The following is a 21,460-nucleotide window of genomic DNA, read 5'->3' on the forward strand; positions in this document are numbered from 1 at the left end:
ATCCAGACGCCATCGCTATAGCGATGATGATGATGATGATGTAGCCATGTGGGTGAGCGTTTGAGTCGGGATTTGGGCAGCAGCAGCAGGAGCAGATGTGTCCTTGTTGCGGACCTGTTTTTGCCATTCGCTGTCACTCGCCACGCATGCCAAAAATATCTAAGCGTCGTCATGGCTGACTGGATGTGGTGGTCAGGTGAGCAGTGATGGAAAGGTACCTTAAATTGGTGGTTAGTTGGGGTCCTAGATGTACTAGACTTAAAGAACTTTCATAGTTCAATGTTACTCTAGAAATTACCTTCAAAATTTCGATATTTAATTGAAATACATTATTTTTATAATTATATATAATTAAAGCAATTTCTGAAGTCAAAAGCTCATGACATTTACATATTAAAAAGAAACAACATCAAAGAGCATTATCTTCTAATGCTAATCCTGTGAGGAATATTTTTTCTTTTTTAACATATTTTAAGCTATCGTAGAATATAAATATTTTGTAATATTTTAAACTGTGAATATGTACCCAACAATGTAGCCAGGTACAATTACCTGGGCGTTTCCCATCACTTCAGGTGAGCGATTGGATGAGTGAGTGAGTGAGTGATTTTTTGCGCTGTCCAGTGTCTTGGTTATCCACTGACATGCATGTGGGTTTTGTGGCATTGCGTACCACACGGCGTATGCGTGTCGTCTATTTGTTATGCTCTTTTAGGGCGCAAATTCAATTTGTGTCCTAACCTCACTTGCCACAGATGTTTGTTTATTCAATGACCCGCCGCCAACAACATCTGCTTCGTGCTTCAGAGCAGTGCGAGGACACTTCTGAAGGATCGATTCAGGATTCAGCGGTTGATATGGGACTGGGCATGCATTTTTAAAGAGCATAGAGTCGAGGTTTGCCGCAGGGATAATTTTTTGGGATGAGCAGAACCTTTTAAGAAAATTAAAGGGAATTGGAAACCTTGCCCCCTCGCAATTTATGAGTTTGCTGCGTTGTTTAGGAATTTATTTTATTAATTGGCATGTGCCGCCTGCATAATGCGCCTGCAAATTAAGTATACGCCATGTGGTGGCTCTCCGCTTTTGAAGTGTCCGAGCCTTTGGCCATTTGCATGAGGGGAACAGCTGGCTCCGCGTCCTGATTGCAGCTACAAATTGCAAAGTTATTAAGTTTATTAAAAACCCTCACAAATACAAAACACAAAACAATGGCAACAAAGACATCGGCGAGCAAGTTGTGAAAGGCAATGTAAATTCCATTTTGTTGGGCGCTTAACTTTTGCTTCGGCTTTGGCTGCTCCGCAGCAATTCTGAATAATTTACTCGAAGCATTTCGCAAACAATGCAATGCGGCCCCTTTCTGCTGCAAAACTTGATTCAGTTGCAGGCGTCTGCAAGTTGCAAGTTTTTCGCTGATGCTCGTTAATGTTTGGCCAGTTTCCATCACCTCCCGCCCCTCGACACCAGTCGCTTTCATTACCAACTAAAACAACGGCAAACAGAAACAACTGAAAGAGTAGCAGCAGCAGCAGCAGCATCCTTTGGGCTTCCTTAGCTCGTTGTCACTTGCTACGGTTTTGAGCCATTTTCGGCGCTTGTCTGGCCATTTTTGCTCATGGGCGTAGTGGGATACCTAATATTTGGAATTTCCATAATTATTTAAATTAAAAATTATTTTATTTATAAAGAACGTTGGATTGACATCATTTATATTTATATATACATGATCAACAGTTTTAAATCACATTGAAATTTATATTTAATTTACTAATATTTAATGCTTATGAAATATTATAAATAAATAATATTTAAAATATTTTTGATGCGCCCCTGCACCCTTTCGCCTCGTTATGAATTTTGCCAATTTGTTGCTGCGACTGCTGCTGCCTTGCAATTTTCAGCATCACCCCCTCGCCCAGTTATTGTCTCAGTTATTTTCGCATTTAAAATGTCTTCAAGTTTTTTGGTGTAAAACTTTTCTGTGATGCTTGTTTTGAATTATTTTTAATGACTTACAATTTTTGCCAATTTGTTGCGCTCTTTGTTGATTTAATAATTGCAAGTGCAATCGATGCCTCAAAATGTTGCCAACATTTTTGACATTTGCAATAACTTGTTTTATGAAACCCTTTCTTCACTGTCAAGTTGAAACATGAACTGAAATTAAAGACTAACCTTTAAAAATGATTTTTTAACCCCAAGTAAATCTGCAGGCGGAAAGAGTGCTTTTTCAATTTACAGAATCCAGTTGCAAATTGCGATAACGGAGGACGAAGGATACTTTCATAGAGCCGACTGGATGGAGTAAAAATGCGCAACTTGATGCCAAGGTCTCTTATAGTTTTCCAGGTAAATTTCTGCTCACATTTTCTACATTAGTCAGCATTAAAAATTTATTTGCTTTGAGTAGATTACACGCACCCACCACAAAACTACGGGGAGCGGAAGGATTTGTCGGGGGGATGGGACAACAAGAAGTAACGGCTTCTAAAGTTTCCCCGTCTTTTTTTCATATTCCCTACTTACCGCCCACCATAAAATAGAGACGTAAGGAGTATGAGAAAAGTAGGATAAAAAAAGGGGGAAAATGCTGAGAAAAATGCACGCTTCCTGAGACTTGCGGTGGGTGGTTGGCAAAACAAATGAGCTGACTGCAAATTAAGTGCAGCTGCCAGTTTCACTTGGCCGCGGCAACTACTTTAAACAAACTTAAACTGCGCTTTAAGTTTTCATTCAAAAGACGCAGCGGAGATCATAAATCCCAGCGATGCCCACAACTTTTACCTAATGATGTCCGTCGGCTCATCAGCATAACGAGCACTACATTACACCCGTCCATACCCCAAGAATATTATTTTATAATATTTTTTATGTCTAATAACTATCTGATTTCATTGGTTTATTTATTCGTTGCATCGATTACCAGTAATATTTTCCATTCAAGCTGATTGCAGTTTGTTATCAAGATTGATTAATCAACAACTATGCAGTATTTGTTTACTTTTAATACAATCAGAAATTCAAGCAATCGCAATGTCTTTTCTTACTTCTGGATTACTCATAATTTTATAAATATACAAATATAATTATAAAATACAAATTATTGGTTTAAGCTTTGATGTACGTGCATGTATTCTATACAATTTAATATTTAAAGTTAGTTTCAGCTTAGTTAAACATATAAAAGAGTGTTTAAAAATTACGAGCTATTTATATAAAAAATATTTTTAACTAAGAATTAAAATGTTTATGAAGTAAAGGCGTATTAAGCTTAGGTCCACCCGAATGTGAACACGCGTATCTACACATATATGAATATACAAAGCTTATTTGTTTAGTTTATGTCGCTGACGCTCCCAAGGAGGTGATAAAAAATGTATGTCAGGAAAATACATGGAAGGAAAAGTACCCTCTCTCTGTTTTTAATCAGATGTCTAGATAGAATAGGTGCCAAATACTATTGGGAAAATATGAAAAAAAAAAGATTTATTTAAAAGATGTCGTCGTAGTCGTTGCTGCTGGTACTTATGATTTTATAGGTACAATTTCAAAAAGCCGAAGCCACCCCATAATTATAGGGTAAGCTTATATTGGCATTCCAGTATAATCCTCTCTGAGCTAAAAACCAGTGTTCCATCCAATACCGAGCGAATCGGACGTGCTGTTGCGATCGTTTGGCAAACGTGAATAATATATATATATATATAATTTATTCAATGAGCTCTATAACAAATATCAGTCAATATGACCTCTTTCGCATATTGGACTACGTAAAGACAAACTGCGAAATACAGAATGGCAATGAATCTGTGTACCCCATCAAGTATGCTGATATCTTTAACTTTGCTGCCACCTGCAAGATATTTCGACGCATCGTTTGGGATTGGTCCAGAGAGATGTATCACAGCTTGGAGTTAGATCTGCTGCATGTGGTGCCCCACAAACGAATTACTGTCAAATTTATTGAGATTCACGAAACCCTGAAAAGAGCAACAAAGCAAAAGAGAGACCGGTACATGGACATTTATATTAAGGCAATGATGGGCAATCCCCTTCTTAACACCATTGAGCTGAGCTATAAAACTGAGAAATTCATCAGCTCCCATCAGAGCATATTTGATGAAATAATAAATGGACTTCAGGGCAATGCTGACCGCATAATATTGGATCCGTATAAAATTCCAAAATTTAAAGAAATAATTGTGGATATAGGAGGCAAATAGATTGTAAGTGTACTTTAATAGTTTCCAACTAAAATATTCTCCGTTTTGCAGATCATCGCATTGAAAACTTAGGGCGCTTTCGCAATATATCCAAATTGACTTTAACCGCAAATTTTGAGATAACCGACCTTGCAGAGTTTTGCTCTAAAAATCCTTCACTGGTTTCCTTGGAAGTGAATGCAAATCCGTTTTTTCGACTATGGAAAAATAACGCAAATCGTTCCACACTGTCCAAACTTAAATTCCTGCTTAATGATAATGCAATGGATAATAATTACGTTAAGCTTGCACTTTTGAATAAGCTAACACAATTAGAAATCGATTGGAAACCGATATCTGAGCAAGTTCTTTTTTTTATCCCTAATGATAATGTAGCTGAAGACAATGTCCCAATGGAACATTGGGATAGGCCACATGACTTGGAAATGGATGAGGACTTCACATCAAAACGACCCAAAATGGACAGCGAATACGAGTCTCTATTTGAAGGAGTCACAGATTCAAAGAGACCCATTCAAGTACTTCAACTTCTCAAAGCTTTCAGCGAAAAGAAAAAATCAAAACTTATCCAATTATGTTTAAATTTCGATATTGATGATGAAATGCTGCAGACCATTGCACAAATTAAAAGTCTAAGAATGTTGAAGTGCGGATTTTGCGATCCCAAAAGCATAAGACACCTGAAATGGCATCCAACACTAAACCGATTGACTATACTTAATAAAGGCCACTTAGTTACGGATGATATTGCAGATTTACTGAGAAAAAAGTGACGGTCTCAAGTTTTGATACAAAACTGTCGTTTACCGGAAGGGGACACCTAGCTATTTGCACAAGAGATGCGGAAATGTTTCGATTTGTTAATTTTGAACCTTTTTTGAAACTCGAGAACTTGACAAGACTTTGGCTGCCTGACGAAATGATTGTGTCAATGGAATCGACATTGTACATGTTTTTGGAACTGGGTGTAGAGATCAAAAGCGATGCATGCGACATTACCTTGGATCCCCAAAACCGAAGCCTTAATATGATTTACGATAGCGGATACTATAAAGATGAACTGCCACTTCCGTTGGTCAATAATATACGCACTTTTACATTTTTGTCATCAAACATACCAACTTGTCACTTTTTTCTTAATCTATCCACAATTAACTTAAAATCGCTACATGAGATTTATATAGATTATCCCCCTTCAATGTTTGATAACTCCATATACCTAACCCAATCCGTTGTTGAAGCTATGGTAACCTTAAGATGTTTGAGGGAAATCTCCTGCGGGCTTGAGAAATTAATATACATTTTGCCTCTGGCTCAGTTGAAAGATCTAGTCGATATTGAGGTGTTATCAGAGCACAACCCAAAAGATATTTACTTTCCGAGATGCCTAGGACCTCTTCTAAAGAACTGCCGAAAGCTGAATTCATTTCAAATCAAAGTGCCTGCCAACGGAATAACAAAAAAATTTTTAAACAGCCTTCAGTATGAGGTTATGTCCAAAAGGGATCCAAAAATGCAGGATGATTTAAATATTATTATAAACTTGAAATGTCAAAAAAATAAAACAGTAGAAGAGGTTAGTATTTAATCAAACACACAGACATTATTAAACAATTTTTTGATTGCAGATGATGGCGGCACCAAATTTAAAAGAGAATTAGGTTTGCATTTAAACAGACAGATTATTTTGTAAACTTTAAAATTGTTTAATTCCAGATAAAACTTATAAATAAACCATTTCAGTGTATGAAGCTGACAACAACATTTTTTGAAAACGATTATTTATGAATTCATACTAATCATTTTATGAGTTCGTATTTAAAATAGGCATTTCAAATATATAAATCATTTTTTAAATTCCTTTGTATTACTTGCAAAGGGCCATAAATTTTCTTGAAAACCAACATAGGCCAGCCAAGACGACAATTAAATAAATTCAATAAATTCAATTTGCACCTGCCGACAACATTATTGGATTGCAACTCATACAGATGAAATTAAATAAATTAAGGACATGCATTCGCAGACATTTTCCTGACACACCGGAAAAAGACAAGTATTTGCGTTACAAGTAAGTTTGCATTTTGATTAAATTCAACAAGCTTGTCACTTGCTGCAAATAATTTGTACTCCGTGCTTGCAGAAGGAATACACTTTCCTTGCCACACCACATCCACATCCACCCACCAGAATGACAGGTGTTTATTTTCGGGAAATGCAATTGAGCGGAATTTCATGACGCAGGTATTTTGTCAGCTGGGCTGCGGCTTAAGTTATAATTAAATAATGACACTTGGGAAATCGAATGCTGTCGAGGGTGGGTATTTCATTTAACTGAGCAAGTAGGCAATGGAAAATGTCAAATATTTGTAAAATTTGGGAATTGCCAAGGTTTTGCAATTGCAATTTTTAAGCCATATACAAATTGAAATCGACGTTTAATAGACAACAGCTGGCACTTGGCAATGTTTGTGCGTTTGTGTTGCGGTGTTGAAAGTGCCTGGGGCCAGTTTCGAATGCAATGCAAATTGCGTATACGCAGTGTGTGTGATGCGAGTGGCAATGTGCAAACTTAGCATCGAGCAGCCTCTGTTTTATTTACGCACTGAAAACTCGTTGAAAACACACAAGCCGAGTGTGGGGGAAACGCTGGAAAGAGACAATGAATGTTAAATTATTTAGGCCGAGTGCATTAGTGTCCGAGTCCTGTCGCACAATGCACGGACACAAGGACACAAGGACAGACGGGGCACATTGGCATAATTTGTCAGATGTCGGGCAATTTTGTGAGACTGCTGCTAATTAAATATGCCGGCATATAGGCAGGACAAGCAAATCTGCAAAGTAGTTGAGTGCCATGCAAATAGCCAATCCAGACACAACTTAGCCAATCGGATTGAAAGCCAATCCCATTGCTGACCTGGCTCCAGACCAATGCAAACAATGGCCCAGAAAATACAAAGAACTCTCCAATCACCCGGATCACTTCAATCCACTCTTAATCAGACAATGTCAACGGATGCACAGGCAGTCATCTGTGAAACCACATTCTTGTGGCTCCTTCATTTGCGATTAATTCAGGTCTCTGGCATTAACTATTCACGTATTTGTTTTAATTTCATTCTCATTAGCCATGATCCTTTGCTTTCCGTTGGCTCTTTCGGGATCGCATAAGCCTTCCGTGGACGGCAGATAAATCGTTTTCGGTTTTCTTCCTCCGTAAGTCAGACCAACTGATATTTAAATTGGTAACCGAAACCCGGTCATACATCGCTCTCTCATCTCCGGCACGGATAATCTTTATTGTTTCACAGTTCAGTGACACAAATTTGCAATTGCAATTGAATGAATTCTCGCATTTCGGGTGTGGGTTTTCCATTCACACACAATGATAAGAGTGGCGGGGCAAAAAAATGCACGAATATATTTATATTGATGCAAAAAGCAGAGTAAGGGTGGCTGTTATATAAAGACCAGGCCATGGCCTGTAAAATGCATTCGCTCTCAAAAGCCAGATGTACATTTATTTTAATCAAGGCTACTGAGGTCAACGCATTTTATGATATTTATTTAAGGCATACGTCGAAAGTTTATTAAAATACATTATTCAAAAGAGCAGCGCTAATTATGCATTTAATGTGAAAAAATATCATCCCTCAAGCCAAGCATAAATATTTGTGCACTTAATTACAAAATGCAATGCGAAGAATTATGAACTCGCATTTATCGGTTCGCTGACTTTGGACATCAATTCAACCGTTAAAGTCGGCAAGTGAACCTTATTTGGTTTTAATTATTTAAATATGTGAAAGCGGAAAAATGGTAAAAAAAAAACTGTAGACTGATAGTGGTGAAAATTTGTCCCACATTTTTCATCCGCGTTTGCTTTTTATTAATTTAAGCTTTGTGCTGACTAATTGGCCCCAGAGGGCTTCATTATTGAAAGTTATAAAATTGTGTTACAATCATTAAAAAAAAAGGCCTTTAACAAAAATGTGGGTCAATATTAGTTATTCACAAGTTGGCCATCGTTAAGCACTTCATATTTGAACATTTCAATATACTTGTGAAACTTTCAATAATTTTTAGCCAAATATGAGAAATTCTATACTTTACATCCCCCAGCGCATGTATATTTATTACAGGGATCCCTTCTGGGCAGATTCAATTAAACTGTTCGGTCCGGGTCCGATTGGTCCGTTACCCGCTCTGCCAATTATGTACCTTTCTGTGCAACCAATTAGCCGTTTTGTGCGGGTCTCGGGGGTGGTGGGGAGGGGTGGAGGGGGTACGGTCCATCAAATACACCTGAAACTGTGTCTGAAACTTCAAACCGCCACTTTGAGTGAGGGCCTTTAGCTGCGAACCAATTATTCGAGGTCCCAGAAGGATGCCTCGTGTCGCCGTTGTCAATTAATTGGATTATTTATGTGTATTTTGATGGCAACAAAACGCAATCACTTTGCGCGTGTGTGTGAAAATCTCAGGTCCCGAGAAATTCGCCGACGAAAGTCTGTCAAACTTATTGCGTGCCATATTAATTTCGTATTTCGGCCTGACATTAACCCATGCCGCGTTGTTTGTTTGAAAACTTTCCTGGATTAATTTCTTTCTCTCTTTAAATAGGTCAATGAATCGTAGAACAGATGTTAAATGCATCGATGGACAAGGCCATTGAGTTAATGAGAGCCAAACATTAATTTATTTTTTCCTGTTAGCAGTCATTATTGTTCAAATAAATGACCGCATATGAAATGACTTTTTAAGTAGAAGAGCATTTTTTCCCGTATAAAGATAGCTTTATGTAGTAATTAAAGTAATAGAAAAATACAAAATTGTTAGCTATTAGAGCACCTAAAAAAGGTAATTAAAAAAATAGCTTTTTTATGGTCAGATGTAAGCAGAATATGTAAAAGCCATTAAATCTGCTACACTTGGAATTCATTTAGTCAGATTTTATGATATTAAAGTTTGTAAACAGTTTTTACAAGTCAATAAGCAAATAGAGCAAGAAAAACTCTCGGTACGAATCAAATAACTTTTAACTGCATTTTCCTGACCACCAACTTCCAAAGCGAGTCGATGAAAGTCACTCATTGAATGCAGAGCCCTGTTTCTGGTTATTGCTGTGAAATGTCCTTTGGCAAATGCACTTCCTCAGCAAATATCAGGGGAATTGCTATGTGATGTCTATTACCGGTGAACTGGGAGCCCTTCAACAATGACATTAAGAACTACCATTATCCTGAGGAGTCCCCAGGAAATGAAAGGCGAAGTGGATGTCTTTTATATACATATTTATTTGTGGGAAAAGAAGGGGTTGTGAGCTTGACAAAAACCATAGACAGAACAGGATGCGACACTGAGGGCTTTGTGTTCGATAAATGTCAACAAGTTGAGCAAGTTTTAATTGAAACACTTCACCAAGTTCTGCATCTTGCCACCGAATTTGCACGACATTTTAAAATGTTTCGAAATATCCAATTACGAAATAGTCAGATGAAGCATTGCACCATGTCAGGCTAGTTCAAGAGTCAACAAGTCAAGGGTCTTGTCAAAAACTTTGAAACTTCAGCCCGAGGGCAATGGAAGTCAAGACTGTAAACAGTGAAAAGGTTACACGGTATTGTTTGGGCCTTTGTCAAACAATGCAATTACTTTCTCAAGTTTTTAAAAGACAAGAACAAGGCAATCAATTTCCTACACTTGTCTAACAAGTTAATAAATCTTGAGCGACTTGCTTTAAATAGTTAGTGGTTTCAATTCTTAAATTGCACTTCTTTAATCTCTGTCTCAAATCGAAGTCAATAAATGTTGGCCAAAACTTTAGTCATTTTCGTGGAAACTTAAACTTTAGCAACTGTACTCAAACAGCATTCAAAAAGATAATGGATTCATTAAATTTAATTTTTTTTAGAAAAAATAACTTTTCTAACACAAAAACTAGAATGAGTGCGGGTAAGTCATAAATGGAAAAGTTTACCCGACAAACAGTCAGCAAAATCTAAAATAGAAACAATAATTTCCGCCACCCCATATTTTCTACGCCAGGACACAATGCCCGCCAACTTATTCTTCTTTTTGCAGCCCACTTCCGCTTTCTCTTGACGGCTTTGTGCCCACACTTGACGTATTTCCGTCTCCGCCAGTTGCCATTTTGTTTTCCCCGTCTGTCCCTTTCCCTTTCCGCTCCCGTCCATCCGCAATCAGTGTTTGTTTGTCCTGCGCCCTGCTTTCTGTCATTGGAAAATGAGAGAAAAGCCTGCGACTTTGCAGATTGCCAACAGGTGCCATCATTTCGTTTTCGTCCTCGTTTTCTTATTCTAAGAGCCTTTTCTAATTATAAATTGTTTTTAGCTTTAAGTGAAAAATTATTCCAAATTGTTTCTGACACATTTCATTAACAGTTCGGCGTTTCGCATAATTGAAAATGCTACTCCACCCCCAAAAATGCTTTTTACTTTTAACTTTTTTCGGCTTTGAACCCCGCAGGGGAACTCATCCAAATGGGCGGGAGAAATATAAATAAGGAAATAAAACCTCGATTTGGTTGTGTTTCGGCCACGCACCTTTATAATTTGTGAAAAAAAAATTTAGCTAATGAAGCCTAAGATGGTATAACTTTGTACAAGTAAGGATTATTTAAAAAATATTTGAAAAAACAACAGGAACAGGAAAAAAAAGTTAATTCAAAAATAGTTAATAAATTAGGCCTTGGAATATCTTCTAAATACATACAACAATGCTTTAAAATTGTTGTATGTATTTAGAATATATTCCAATATATATTCACATAATTTTCTTTTTCATAAAATTTTTAATAATTCAGTGGCTGATATCGAACGGAATAACAGATTATTTGTATCTAATGCCTTCGATCGGAACTCCCTTAAAGTTAGTGAGTTGTGGCGGCCGTAGATTAATAGTTGTAACTTATTTTTTGATTCTATATCTTTCAATACTTTGGAGGCTCTCCCAAGGAAGTCCGGATTGATGTTGAAGTCGTAGAGGCGAAGAAACAGCAGATCCTTGCACTGTCGAATCACATCCAGGTATATCGAAGATATATCTATTGGATGGAGGTACGTTATGCGCAAGATCTGCAAGGACGTGAGCAGCGAAAGATATTTCACCAACTCGGGGTAGGCGAAACTGCAATCCAGAGACTGTAGTGATTGTATTTTTGTCAGAGATTCGGCCTCATCTTGAGCAATAATATGTCCCTTGATTCTAAGGACTTTTAAAGTCCTTTTGCTAGCCAGAAAATCTAATACCATTATTAGGGAGTTAATTTGCTTTTTATGGCAGGCGGTAATTCTCGATCTAGTAGAGCGATCTATATAGAAGCTCAGTTCCTGTAGAGCGGGCAAATGCTCTACTATATCTCTTAGGTTAGAGCTGCTCACTTGGTCGGAGAGATGAAGGGTTCTCAGCTTTGTCAGAGATCGGCAGTATCGCAGAAGAACCCTCGGAGGCATTTTCACATCTATTGAGATGAGCTCTAGTCTGTGGAATTTTCCAAAGTTCACTCGTTCTATACATACAAAAATCGTTACTTATAGTAGAAATATCATTGTAATCGCACATTTCAGACTTACTTGGAATGCCAACATACAGTTGCTTTAAGTTGGGTAAGTCCCGCAGTGCCCTTAGTAAAAGCTTAGTGATCGGGTGTGGTGTTACCTGCCATATCTTGATGCACTCTAGGCTATTCATACTTCGGACCAGGTTGCAGAATTTTACAACAACTTGATTGTTTTTAGTGTAACTGTCATAAATTATTATTGAATCAACCAGATCATCAACAAAGAGTTTCAGCTCCTTTACACTTTTAGTATTAAGACTGAGGAACGTCAACTCCCAGGGCTCAACATCACCCAAAATAGAAACTTTTGTATTTTCACGTCGCGACCAGTCAAAAAAAATATCTCGAAATCTGGAACAGGTTTGGGCGAAACATATTTGTTCTTTTATGTCTAGGAATTGCAATATATTATCTAGGCAATAATCGTTCAGTTGCAATATTCCAATTCTATCCATTCCGGTTGCAATTCAACAAATGACTAAGTACTGGGTATAAGTATTTCATAGAAAAAAACAGTTTTTCAAGCAAATATTTTCTATCTAATGGCAGATAAGATAAAAAATGTAATGAGTACATACTCTATAAAAAAAATGATAATGTACAGTGTGGTTACAATGCGGAGAAAAAGCTAGATTTTTTAAAGTAACGAAATCATTACTTAGCTGGTTCTGATTTCATCATTGTTTGTAAACTGCACAAGAATAAATTCAGTGTACATTTTTTTTAATTTTTCTGCGATAAAGTGCCTTAAAGCGTGCTGAAAAACAGTTTCGACTGGCTTTCGAATTTAAATGTTTAATATCTACACTTAACGGGCATTTTAAAATTCTATAAATATTAAAAAATATCAACAGGCCAGGACACACACATCCCACACACACAGGCTCTCACCTGGAAGCATTAACTTTTATTGGCACGGCACTACTACTGACCTACTTTATATAAAACCGAGAAGGCTCAGCACACACACACACTCACACACACACCTGCTGACAGGCCACACGCATAGGAAACACAAATACGAATACAAAAAGGAAAGAGCGGAAAAGCCGTGCTCAGCAGGCGTACTTTGATCTATGGCCTGACTGCCAGGCGTTTCCCTGTGAACTCAGCTTTTCCGCGAAGGTCTCCGCCATCCGCAGCTGTAAAACTTTTCAACGCGCCGCGAGCTCGAGGAGCAGAAAGTAATTTCTTTGCCTTGCACGTTAATTAAATTAACCCAGCACGGGGTCGAAGTACCGACTAGGGCAAAAACCAAACCAATCGACAACTCAATGTCACTGCTCAGATGAATATGCATGTGCTGCCGGTGAAGTTGTATATTTATTTATTTTGGCAGACCCTCAAACACTTTCTTATAGAGAAACCAACTCGAAAGAATTAAAACCATTTTACTTAAAATTAAATTTCACTCACACGACTGAAAATTATGTGTAAAAGCTACAAAGCTATGAAACAACTTTATAAAATACTCGTTTAAATCTTAAAAGGATTTAACTTTATTCATACAAACATTTTTATATTATTTATATGAAGAAATAAAGAGATGCAAAGAGTTTTGCAATAACTTATAAAAGTGACTAAAAGTAGGCGGGGAATAATATGTCACCGTCTTTGGGAATTAATCCATCGTTCTTCCGGAATACAAATATATTGCTGCATACTTTTTTTCAAATCCCAAAAAGCTTTTCGACGACAATGGCGAAATTTTCAAAAATTGTAAAATATTTACTCATTCTGTGACATTACTTTAATTAAAACAAACGTAAAGTTATTGAAAATATCCTTAGGGGTTCAGATAAGAATCAAGGCCGAACCAAAGTGCCATTAAGTTGACTCGCTTAACCCGAAGCACGATTAAAAGCCAAACGAGAACCCGAAAGCCATATTGTAAATCAAAATTTATAGACCAAGACAAATATTATATTTCGCATAATGCCATCGATCTGCCCCCTTATGAATATATATCAAGGCACGCCCTCTCAGAGTGCGGCGAGAAAACAATTTTAAATAATTCAAAGCTGCAGACAAGAAACTTCCAGATGCCCAAGGGCGGAAAGCGCACATAAATGGAAGTATAGTATCATGTGAATACATGTGTATGCGATGGCATTGGATAATAGTGTCTTGCAGTCAAAGTGCGTGTATGCAGGGAATTATCAAGTGTTGTCAACACAAGCACACACGCTCCTGGATGTCCTCCTGAAGCGTCGGATCGTCGGCCTCGTCCCTTTCAAAGGACCCCCGGCCACAGAACTTATGTAAAGTGAAAGTGTGCGCGGGCGTGTCATAAGAATGGCAGCCACCCAACCACGCCCACTCCCACCCCCACGCCCAGTAAAACCCCCAGACATCCAAACACTCTTGTTTGTGCGATTGTCTGTGCGACAATAAACGAACTTACACATGCGAGAAATGCGTCGGGCAAGGAAACGACCGGAAAGGCATACATAAATAAGTTTCCGGATTAAACGCACCTCCTCCCCCTCCGCCCCCACGCCCCCCCCGCCCACCGCCTCCTTGGGCGGACATCCTCGCAAGTTGGTGCAATAAAGCCGAAATGGAACCGGGCACAAGCATTACGAATAAGCCAATCTGAACTCATATTTGGGAGATTTTCATCACGCACATGAAAGACAGATGTGCGTTCATTCGGGATAAGTATTTTCTTACCATCTGTACTATTCACATTTAAAGTGAAATGTTAAAGAAGAATTTCTTAAACTCGAGGAACATTTATTAAATATTTTAATTTGAATCGTTTTACAAATATCACAGTTTTTTTTTATATCACATATCGAATAAGAAGTTTGTCAAATGTTTAAAACTTAAATCGCATGTCATTTATTTTACTCCACAAAAAAACCTCACTTGGACATTGGATATTTAAGGGGTTATGAAATGTTGATGGGGCATCTGATGATATTGCGTAATGCTGAAAATTCCATAAAGCATTTTATTTCACCAAATTCGGACATAAAGCATTTTGTGCCATGACGCTTAGTGCTCTTCTTTTTCAGTTTGTTTGTTGCCTCACCAAAAAGATATTTCATTTTTATTCGGTTGTGTCCCTGCACGTGGTTCACATTCACATTCAATATTCAAGAGTCTCAACAAATTACTTGAACCCTTTTCATAGCCCGTTGGATGCCCCAAAAGGCTTTAAGTCATTTGTCAAAAGCGCAAAAACGGCTTACGGAAAACACACAGAGAAAGGAGCCCAGTTTCACTTTCACACTTTCTTACTTATGCAAATGTCGTCTTCTCATTTGCCAGCCAACGAGACAACACAAACGGATAAGAGAATGATAAAACATAATACAATATCAGAGGTCGTGCCCTGCGGCTGGGACTACCAAACACATTGCCTGTCATCTTTTCCCACATTACGCCTACTTTATTTCTTGGGCCTTCGTCTGATTAAATTACACACTTTTTTGGACGGGCGACAAGCGCTGACAGACCATTGGAGCGCAAACTAACATCAATCCTTGTGGGTAAGTAAAAATCAAAAACATGTCAGACACAGAAACCAATCTGCTAACGAGCACATCAAAAACAAGAATGCAAAATTCATTTATACCCAATTGGTAATAAATACTGACTGTAATAAACATCGCTTATCCTGGGCTTTGGTATAAAAACAGGGGTCAGTTTACTCATTTCCTTTCAGTTAACCAGTCGAATTTAATGCTCGCCATTTGCGTCAACTTTCCTGAAAGTAACCAATAAAAAGACAAGACAAGGGAAAAGACCTCGAACCAGCTATCAGCGATGTTCCAGAAACCAATAGCCGGAACAATTCCCCTAATTGTATCACAGAGCATGCGAATTTATGGGCCCAGCTATTAAATGCTCCAGCTCAAGCTCCTTCAGTCCTGGTATTTTATGACCCACGCTCAGTTAAAAAAAAAGTGAGGCCAGGATGTGGGCAAGGCAACCGCGGCGACCACGGTTACTGAAGGTAAGTCGTTTTACCAGCGCAGCACATTATACAAAATTCAATTATAAGCTTTTTATAATGGCTTGGGTGTGCTAACACCTGGACGAAAGTTTTTCGTTATCTCTAAAAGGCGAATATTGAGAACTTGGGGGTAAATGTCTTTTTATTATTACTAGTTATCAGAGGTGCCACAAAAATCACAAGGGTTTTGATATCACTTAGTCTAAAAGTATTCATCAATATAATCTGAGTCCGGAAGACCCAAGGATTCATTCCGTAAACAATGTTCGATTTTTGCATCATGTTTTTAGATACCCTTTTATATGTCATTAGAAAATAGAAAATTTAAAATAATTTGAATTTACATTTTTAAATATTTTAACATTATTTTAGTTAAAACAATTTTTTTCTATGTAGTTTTAATCTTATCTAATTGTAGGTGATTGGGAGAGCTGATACGTTAGCCACAGAAAAGATTACTGATTTTCGGAAATAGTTCCAACAGTAACTTCATTGGAAACAGTCACCTAAGTCACGAAGTTTCGAAAAAATAATACAATTTATTATAATGAGTGAACCGTCTACTTACACATTAAACCACTATTGCTTATTCTCGATTTTTGAGCAATTAAAAAATAACTGTGAGAGAGATCAAAGAAACATTCCAGACATAATTCGATACAAGGATATCATTAATTTAGCTATTACCAATGATCAGTTTCATTCACTAATTCAGTATTGGAATCAATGCCTGTACAAACGACTTGAAGTCGAGAAATTCCATTCCTGGACATGTAGAATTTTAAGCATAAACTTTTATGAACTACTGGTCAGTCAGAGGAATTGCACTCCAGCTGAGAAGGAGGCATTCTGGGACATATTTTGTATGGCTATTCAAGATAATACAAGAGTCACTGGATGCTACCTGAGTTACAAACCGAAAACATACTGTGCTGATCATGTGGAAATATTTGAATGGACTATGCGACTTCTGCAAAAAAAGACAAGCTTAAAAAAAATAGCTCTTCAAATGATAAGTAATGAGGTATCATTTTCTGTTGAAAATTATTTAATGCTCTCTATTTTTATAGGTTACTCCCCTGAACATCTGGAAAGTTTTCATAATTTGCAGAGCCTACTTCTGGATGTGCCAATGGATGCCAACGCTCTGAAGGAATGCGTGAAATCGAATCCAAATCTTATCGAACTTGAATTTATAAGCACTGAAATGTACGGTAGACTAACTGATATAACACCCTACTGCAGGAATTTAGAGCGTCTGACTATTCAAATGAAACCGGAAACGGATGCCAAAGAGTACGGAGCACTGGCTAATTTACCAAAACTGAAGGATTTGTCTATATTCGGATACCCAAAACAAGGTTCACTGAGAGCGCTTTTTGTAGCAATGGCGATAAATCGTTCAACTGTTTTGCAATATCTGTCAGTCCAGCAGGCAATGCTCGAACCAGAAGAAGTCGAAGAACTGTCAAACATTCACTCTCTACATAGACTAAGATGCGAATTAGCAACGACCCGGTCACCAGCAATTCCAAGTGCATTTGAATTGCCGAACATTTGTTCCATTGAAATGGAGTCGCCGTATGAACTAGACCATATCAGAATTGATATTATAGCAAATAGGGGACAAATCGGACTTGTTATCCGTACAAAGAGGGAAAGGGACATGCTAATAAGGTTGAATAATTGGCATAAAAACAAAATCAACCCACTATTGCTTGAAAAACAAAAGTTGACAAGGGATTTGGAAATTCAACAGATCAAAGGAGTATATGATCCCAAGTGTTTGGAAAAAATAGCTGCAATTTCTTTGCTAGAAGCCTTCCCATCACAATTTCCAACTCATGTGCATAATATACACCTTTTGACCAAAATCAAAGAACTGAAGGAACTTGAGGTGAAAGTCAAGATCAACATTAAAGAAGAACTAAGGCGATTAATTGAAAGTAACAGATTTGTTGATTTGGAAGACTCAGAAATGAATATTGCAATCGAACCCGAAACTCAAGAAATTATTGCACTTGTCCAAGTGACATATCTCAAGGAAATCTTTGGACGTTCAAAGTTCACGTTTATAAGAAACGAAATTACTATACGAAACTTCGAATTGGAGCTCGATTTTGATTTTAGACTTTAGGGTCGCAAGAGTACCTAATACCTAACTTCCTAAGAAAACTAATCAATTTTTGTTTTAATTTCAAATAATAGCTAATCAATCTAAATGTAAACTACGAAGTTTGAGCAGCAGCTTGGCAAGAATGTTGTTATCGCATGAGGAACATGCCTAAATTCTTAAAAAGGTAGAATCAATATCCTATGGAGCAGGTTGACAAATCCTTGTGTTATTTAATCGACATAAATATTTAAAATAAACAATTTAAAAGTACCTATTCTTAAGACTTCAAATTAAAAATATTATACGACGTTATAACTAAAATATGACCATTTGTGAAACAGCGTTTGTTTAAAAAATGTAATCTATTTCAACGCATTTATTTTTTAAGACTTTTAATAATAAAATTTTAAATTATCATTAAATTTTCTTAAGTCTTTTTGCCAAAGCTTTTTCTAGATAACCGATCTAGCTGCTCGATGACGCCAGCAAATGCAAAGCGATAAACTTTCGAATCAGCTGGCATAGCTTTTAATTTCATAAACAATGCACATTTTGCGTTAGGTCAGCTACAAACAAACCCAGAAACTGGTTTGCCAGCCAATTGATAGCAAGCACGTATCTTATCTGAGTGCAAATAACAACATATTACTCACAACAATAAAGAACGACGTGTCTTGAGGTTGCGTTCGATTAGAACAGGGATTTTAATTTCAGTTTTATTTCAACCGTTTCGGAAATGAGTGCCAGAAGTATAGAAGATCTCCATGTGGACTGCCTATACTATATATTTGAATATTTGTCCCCTGATGATCGCGTTACTTTTGCACAAGTATGCCAGAGATTTCGGCAGGTTTTCATCAATCAGTTCAGTATGAAATATCGCGAATTTACCATCGATAAAGACAGTGCGAGGCATGAGCTAATACAATTTTGCATCTGCCGGGAAGCTGTAGAATCTTTAACCATTGATCTGGATCACTTTGATACGGCTAGATGTTTTAGAACCTATGGATGTGAAGCACCGGTAAACTGTTTTGCGATTCTTTACCAGACTTTGACCGGAATGATAGGATTAGAGAACTTGGTTGTAAAGCAACTGTCGATGCTCGTCACACCCGTTGTCAAACCCTTCGATCAAATTCTTACTGCCGTAAGACATTTGCCGGAACTTAAACGATTGGAAATTCATGCAAAAGATGGTAAGATACATTTTATAAGGAGATCAGAGATGCGTGAGGAATGTTATAGGGAAATTAAATATTAAAAACATTTGCTCTGTGGTTTAATAAGGTCTCCAAAATAAGACCATTAAAATTAAAATTTATTTGGCAATCTCTTCTGTTTTTTGCAGACTGCAGCGTGGATCGTCTGACTCAACTTCAGCACCTCGAAGAAATTAAGATCCTCATACCAAGATTACCAACTCCAATCCTGGTGAAATGCTGCAAATCGAATGGCAATATTCGCAGCCTTCATTTGGGCTATTCCTGTGTGCAGAAAAATTTAAGAGACATAGTTCCCCACTGCAAAAACTTGGAGGTTCTCAAGTTTGGAATGTCCGCAAAATCTTCGGAATACCTCCCATTGGCTAGGCTTCCAAAACTCAGGGAGCTCTCGTATTCCGGAATTCGCAAGAGCGGCTCCTTTGAGCCACTCCTTTCGGCTTTGGCAGTCAAATCACAGTTGACTCACCTGTCCATCGAAGGAGGAAGTCTTACTTTGCAGGAGACCTGCCAGTTAGTCCGTATCCAGAGCTTAAGGAACCTAAAATGCTTTTGTTCGGAGACTGAGTGCGTTGAGATGCTGGCCTGTCTGGCTAATTTAGAGGAACTCTGCCTCTCCATGTTCCGACCACTAGATATTTCCAATTCCTTACTGCCAATCATAGCAAACTGTAAAAACATGAAGCTCCTTCGAATTGCGGTGGGTAATGTCGATGCAAACTTTGTAAACAATGCCATAAGACTTCATAAAACTGGAGAAAAGGATAACAGCTCGATGGTAATGGTAGTAGATAAATAGATAATAATAACATATTAATTGCTAAAACATCCCCAATATAAACTTTTCTTAAACAAATTTTGCACAATTCCATTAAGAAAATTGTTAGTTAGCAATTACAAATTTTTTGAAATTTCCCCTTCTCATATAAGCTCCACAAATTGTTCTCATTGTTGTATGGTATAAAAGCTTTTGTAAAATTAAAATAACCTTTAGTCGAGAAGTGGGTATTAAATTAAGCGGATAAAGCAACTAGAGTAGTTAAATGTTAATGTCTTTCTCGAGTTTGAGATTATAAATTGCTCTTTAAATAATAAGTAGTTGCTAAAATTGTAGTTTGGTATCTTGAGCAATAAAAGATAATACATGATGCTGAGGCTCAGAACACTTTGCTCCTTCAAAGAACTTTAAAAGTATGTCGCAAATTTCGCATACTCTAGTGCAAGTGCCAAAGCAAGAACATGATATGAGTATCTCAAAAATAGTTGTGCAAGTTGTTCGCCCTTCTGGGAGAATGATGAAAAATGCACTTTGTAATTCTCGTAGCTCGTCAGTGTGGCACATGCAACGTCGCCCATCCGTCGCCCTTCACTTATAAATGTCACATTAGAGTCTCATTTTTGGGAAGGGCGGGGCGAAGGGCGGGGAGAAGGACTCCAGCTCGTTATACTTCCGCCCCCAGCGGGAATGGGCGTGGACCTGGCTGTATTTGTACTCACAGTTGCTGCAATATGAATTTATATTCTTGTCACATACACATTATTCGTTAGATTTCGTGTTTGGCAAATGGCAACGCTGTTCCTTTTACAACTGCTAAATAAAGTGGATTATTCAGAAGTCCATTTTGATCCTTTGAGTTCACGTTGCTCATTATAAATATTTGGAAATTAGAGGATTCAAGAAGTTCCTTTAAATATTATATTGGTATACACTTCTTCCCGAATAAACATTTTTCTTAAATATTTATTAATATTTATTACTAATTTCTTACTCCTGAATTTATTACTATTGGAGCATTACTTAATTCTTCACTTACAAGTTATAGATTTATTAGATTAAAACCTAATTTAAAGATAATAAAATTAACAGTAAATACTTGCCAGACCAATTTTCTCGAATCTTTCTTTAATTTCAATATTTTAAAATAATATTTTTGTCTCGATCTGAAGTGTAATAGCTTAAATATTCATTTGGAATTCGCCTGAATAATTGAACTGTTGCTTTAACCCTTTTCAGTAACAAAAAATATCCATATCCCGGCCATCAGTTAAACCTTTTTGTTTGTTGTCTCCTGACAGAGCATTTAACGAGAGCGGCCCATAAATCTTTTCTGGCCAGCAGTCGCCACCTATAGACTGTGCCAAATAGATTGAAATACATTTTCGCTTTTATGTTTCTGGGTTTTCAGGATTTTTTTTATTTCACTTGGACTTCATTGGGAATTAAAGTCTGCCCGAGAGGGGATTTGGCGGCATCAGAAGTCGTTGTCTGGGCGGCAATTTGTCAGTCGAACGATAAGCTGTCGGAGTGGGAGTAAAAAGCATATTCGCAGACTTTCTAAGGACTAT

General features: G+C 37.4%; 4 protein-coding genes across 4 annotated transcripts; 3 read left to right on the top strand and 1 right to left on the bottom strand.

The window, feature by feature from the left end:
• Positions 1 to 3,660: 3,660 nt before the first annotated feature.
• On the top strand, positions 3,661 to 5,103 carry LOC108041231. The gene is made up of 2 exons (XM_017119094.2): positions 3,661 to 4,218; positions 4,278 to 5,103. Exons 1-2 carry the CDS (start codon positions 3,720 to 3,722, stop codon positions 4,997 to 4,999), a joined length of 1,221 nt encoding a protein of 406 aa, XP_016974583.2. The 5' UTR covers positions 3,661 to 3,719; the 3' UTR covers positions 5,000 to 5,103.
• Positions 5,104 to 5,923: 820 nt separating this feature from the next.
• LOC123037414 lies at positions 5,924 to 18,257 on the top strand. Its single transcript, XM_044457879.1, has 6 exons — positions 5,924 to 6,297; positions 6,370 to 6,470; positions 15,088 to 15,308; positions 15,466 to 15,775; positions 16,194 to 16,791; positions 16,846 to 18,257. Exons 5-6 carry the CDS (start codon positions 16,323 to 16,325, stop codon positions 17,910 to 17,912), a joined length of 1,536 nt encoding a protein of 511 aa, XP_044313814.1. The 5' UTR covers positions 5,924 to 6,297; positions 6,370 to 6,470; positions 15,088 to 15,308; positions 15,466 to 15,775; positions 16,194 to 16,322; the 3' UTR covers positions 17,913 to 18,257.
• LOC108041232 lies at positions 11,021 to 13,168 on the bottom strand. The gene is made up of 2 exons (XM_017119095.2): positions 11,825 to 13,168; positions 11,021 to 11,760 (listed from the first exon to the last, which is right to left on the bottom strand). The coding sequence occupies exons 1-2, from the start codon at positions 12,264 to 12,266 to the stop codon at positions 11,033 to 11,035; spliced, it is 1,170 nt and encodes a 389-aa protein (XP_016974584.2). The 5' UTR covers positions 12,267 to 13,168; the 3' UTR covers positions 11,021 to 11,032.
• Positions 18,258 to 18,370: 113 nt separating the features above from the next.
• LOC108041230 lies at positions 18,371 to 19,934 on the top strand. The gene is made up of 2 exons (XM_017119093.2): positions 18,371 to 19,090; positions 19,243 to 19,934. Exons 1-2 carry the CDS (start codon positions 18,628 to 18,630, stop codon positions 19,911 to 19,913), a joined length of 1,134 nt encoding a protein of 377 aa, XP_016974582.2. The 5' UTR covers positions 18,371 to 18,627; the 3' UTR covers positions 19,914 to 19,934.
• The last annotated feature ends 1,526 nt before the right edge of the window (positions 19,935 to 21,460 follow it).

The sequence above is a fragment of the Drosophila rhopaloa genome, unplaced genomic scaffold (assembly GCF_018152115.1).
Source record: "Drosophila rhopaloa isolate 14029-0021.01 unplaced genomic scaffold, ASM1815211v1 contig_163, whole genome shotgun sequence".
In the NCBI taxonomy this organism is placed as follows: Eukaryota; Metazoa; Arthropoda; class Insecta; order Diptera; family Drosophilidae; genus Drosophila; species Drosophila rhopaloa.

Excerpts from the sequence above, each read along its gene's own strand:
- LOC108041231 (XM_017119094.2), top strand. The coding sequence starts at position 3,720 with ATGAGCTCTATAACAAATATCAGTCAATATGACCTCTTTCGCATATTG. Across the intron at positions 4,219-4,277 it reads AATAATTGTGGATATAGGAG|ATCATCGCATTGAAAACTTA; the intron begins GCAAATAGATTG and ends TCCGTTTTGCAG.
- LOC108041232 (XM_017119095.2), bottom strand. The coding sequence starts at position 12,266 with ATGGATAGAATTGGAATATTGCAACTGAACGATTATTGCCTAGATAAT. Across the intron at positions 11,761-11,824 it reads ACTGTATGTTGGCATTCCAA|AACGAGTGAACTTTGGAAAA; the intron begins GTAAGTCTGAAA and ends TTGTATGTATAG.
- LOC123037414 (XM_044457879.1), top strand. The coding sequence starts at position 16,323 with ATGAGTGAACCGTCTACTTACACATTAAACCACTATTGCTTATTCTCG. Across the intron at positions 16,792-16,845 it reads AATAGCTCTTCAAATGATAA|GTTACTCCCCTGAACATCTG; the intron begins GTAATGAGGTAT and ends CTATTTTTATAG.
- LOC108041230 (XM_017119093.2), top strand. The coding sequence starts at position 18,628 with ATGAGTGCCAGAAGTATAGAAGATCTCCATGTGGACTGCCTATACTAT. Across the intron at positions 19,091-19,242 it reads GGAAATTCATGCAAAAGATG|ACTGCAGCGTGGATCGTCTG; the intron begins GTAAGATACATT and ends TGTTTTTTGCAG.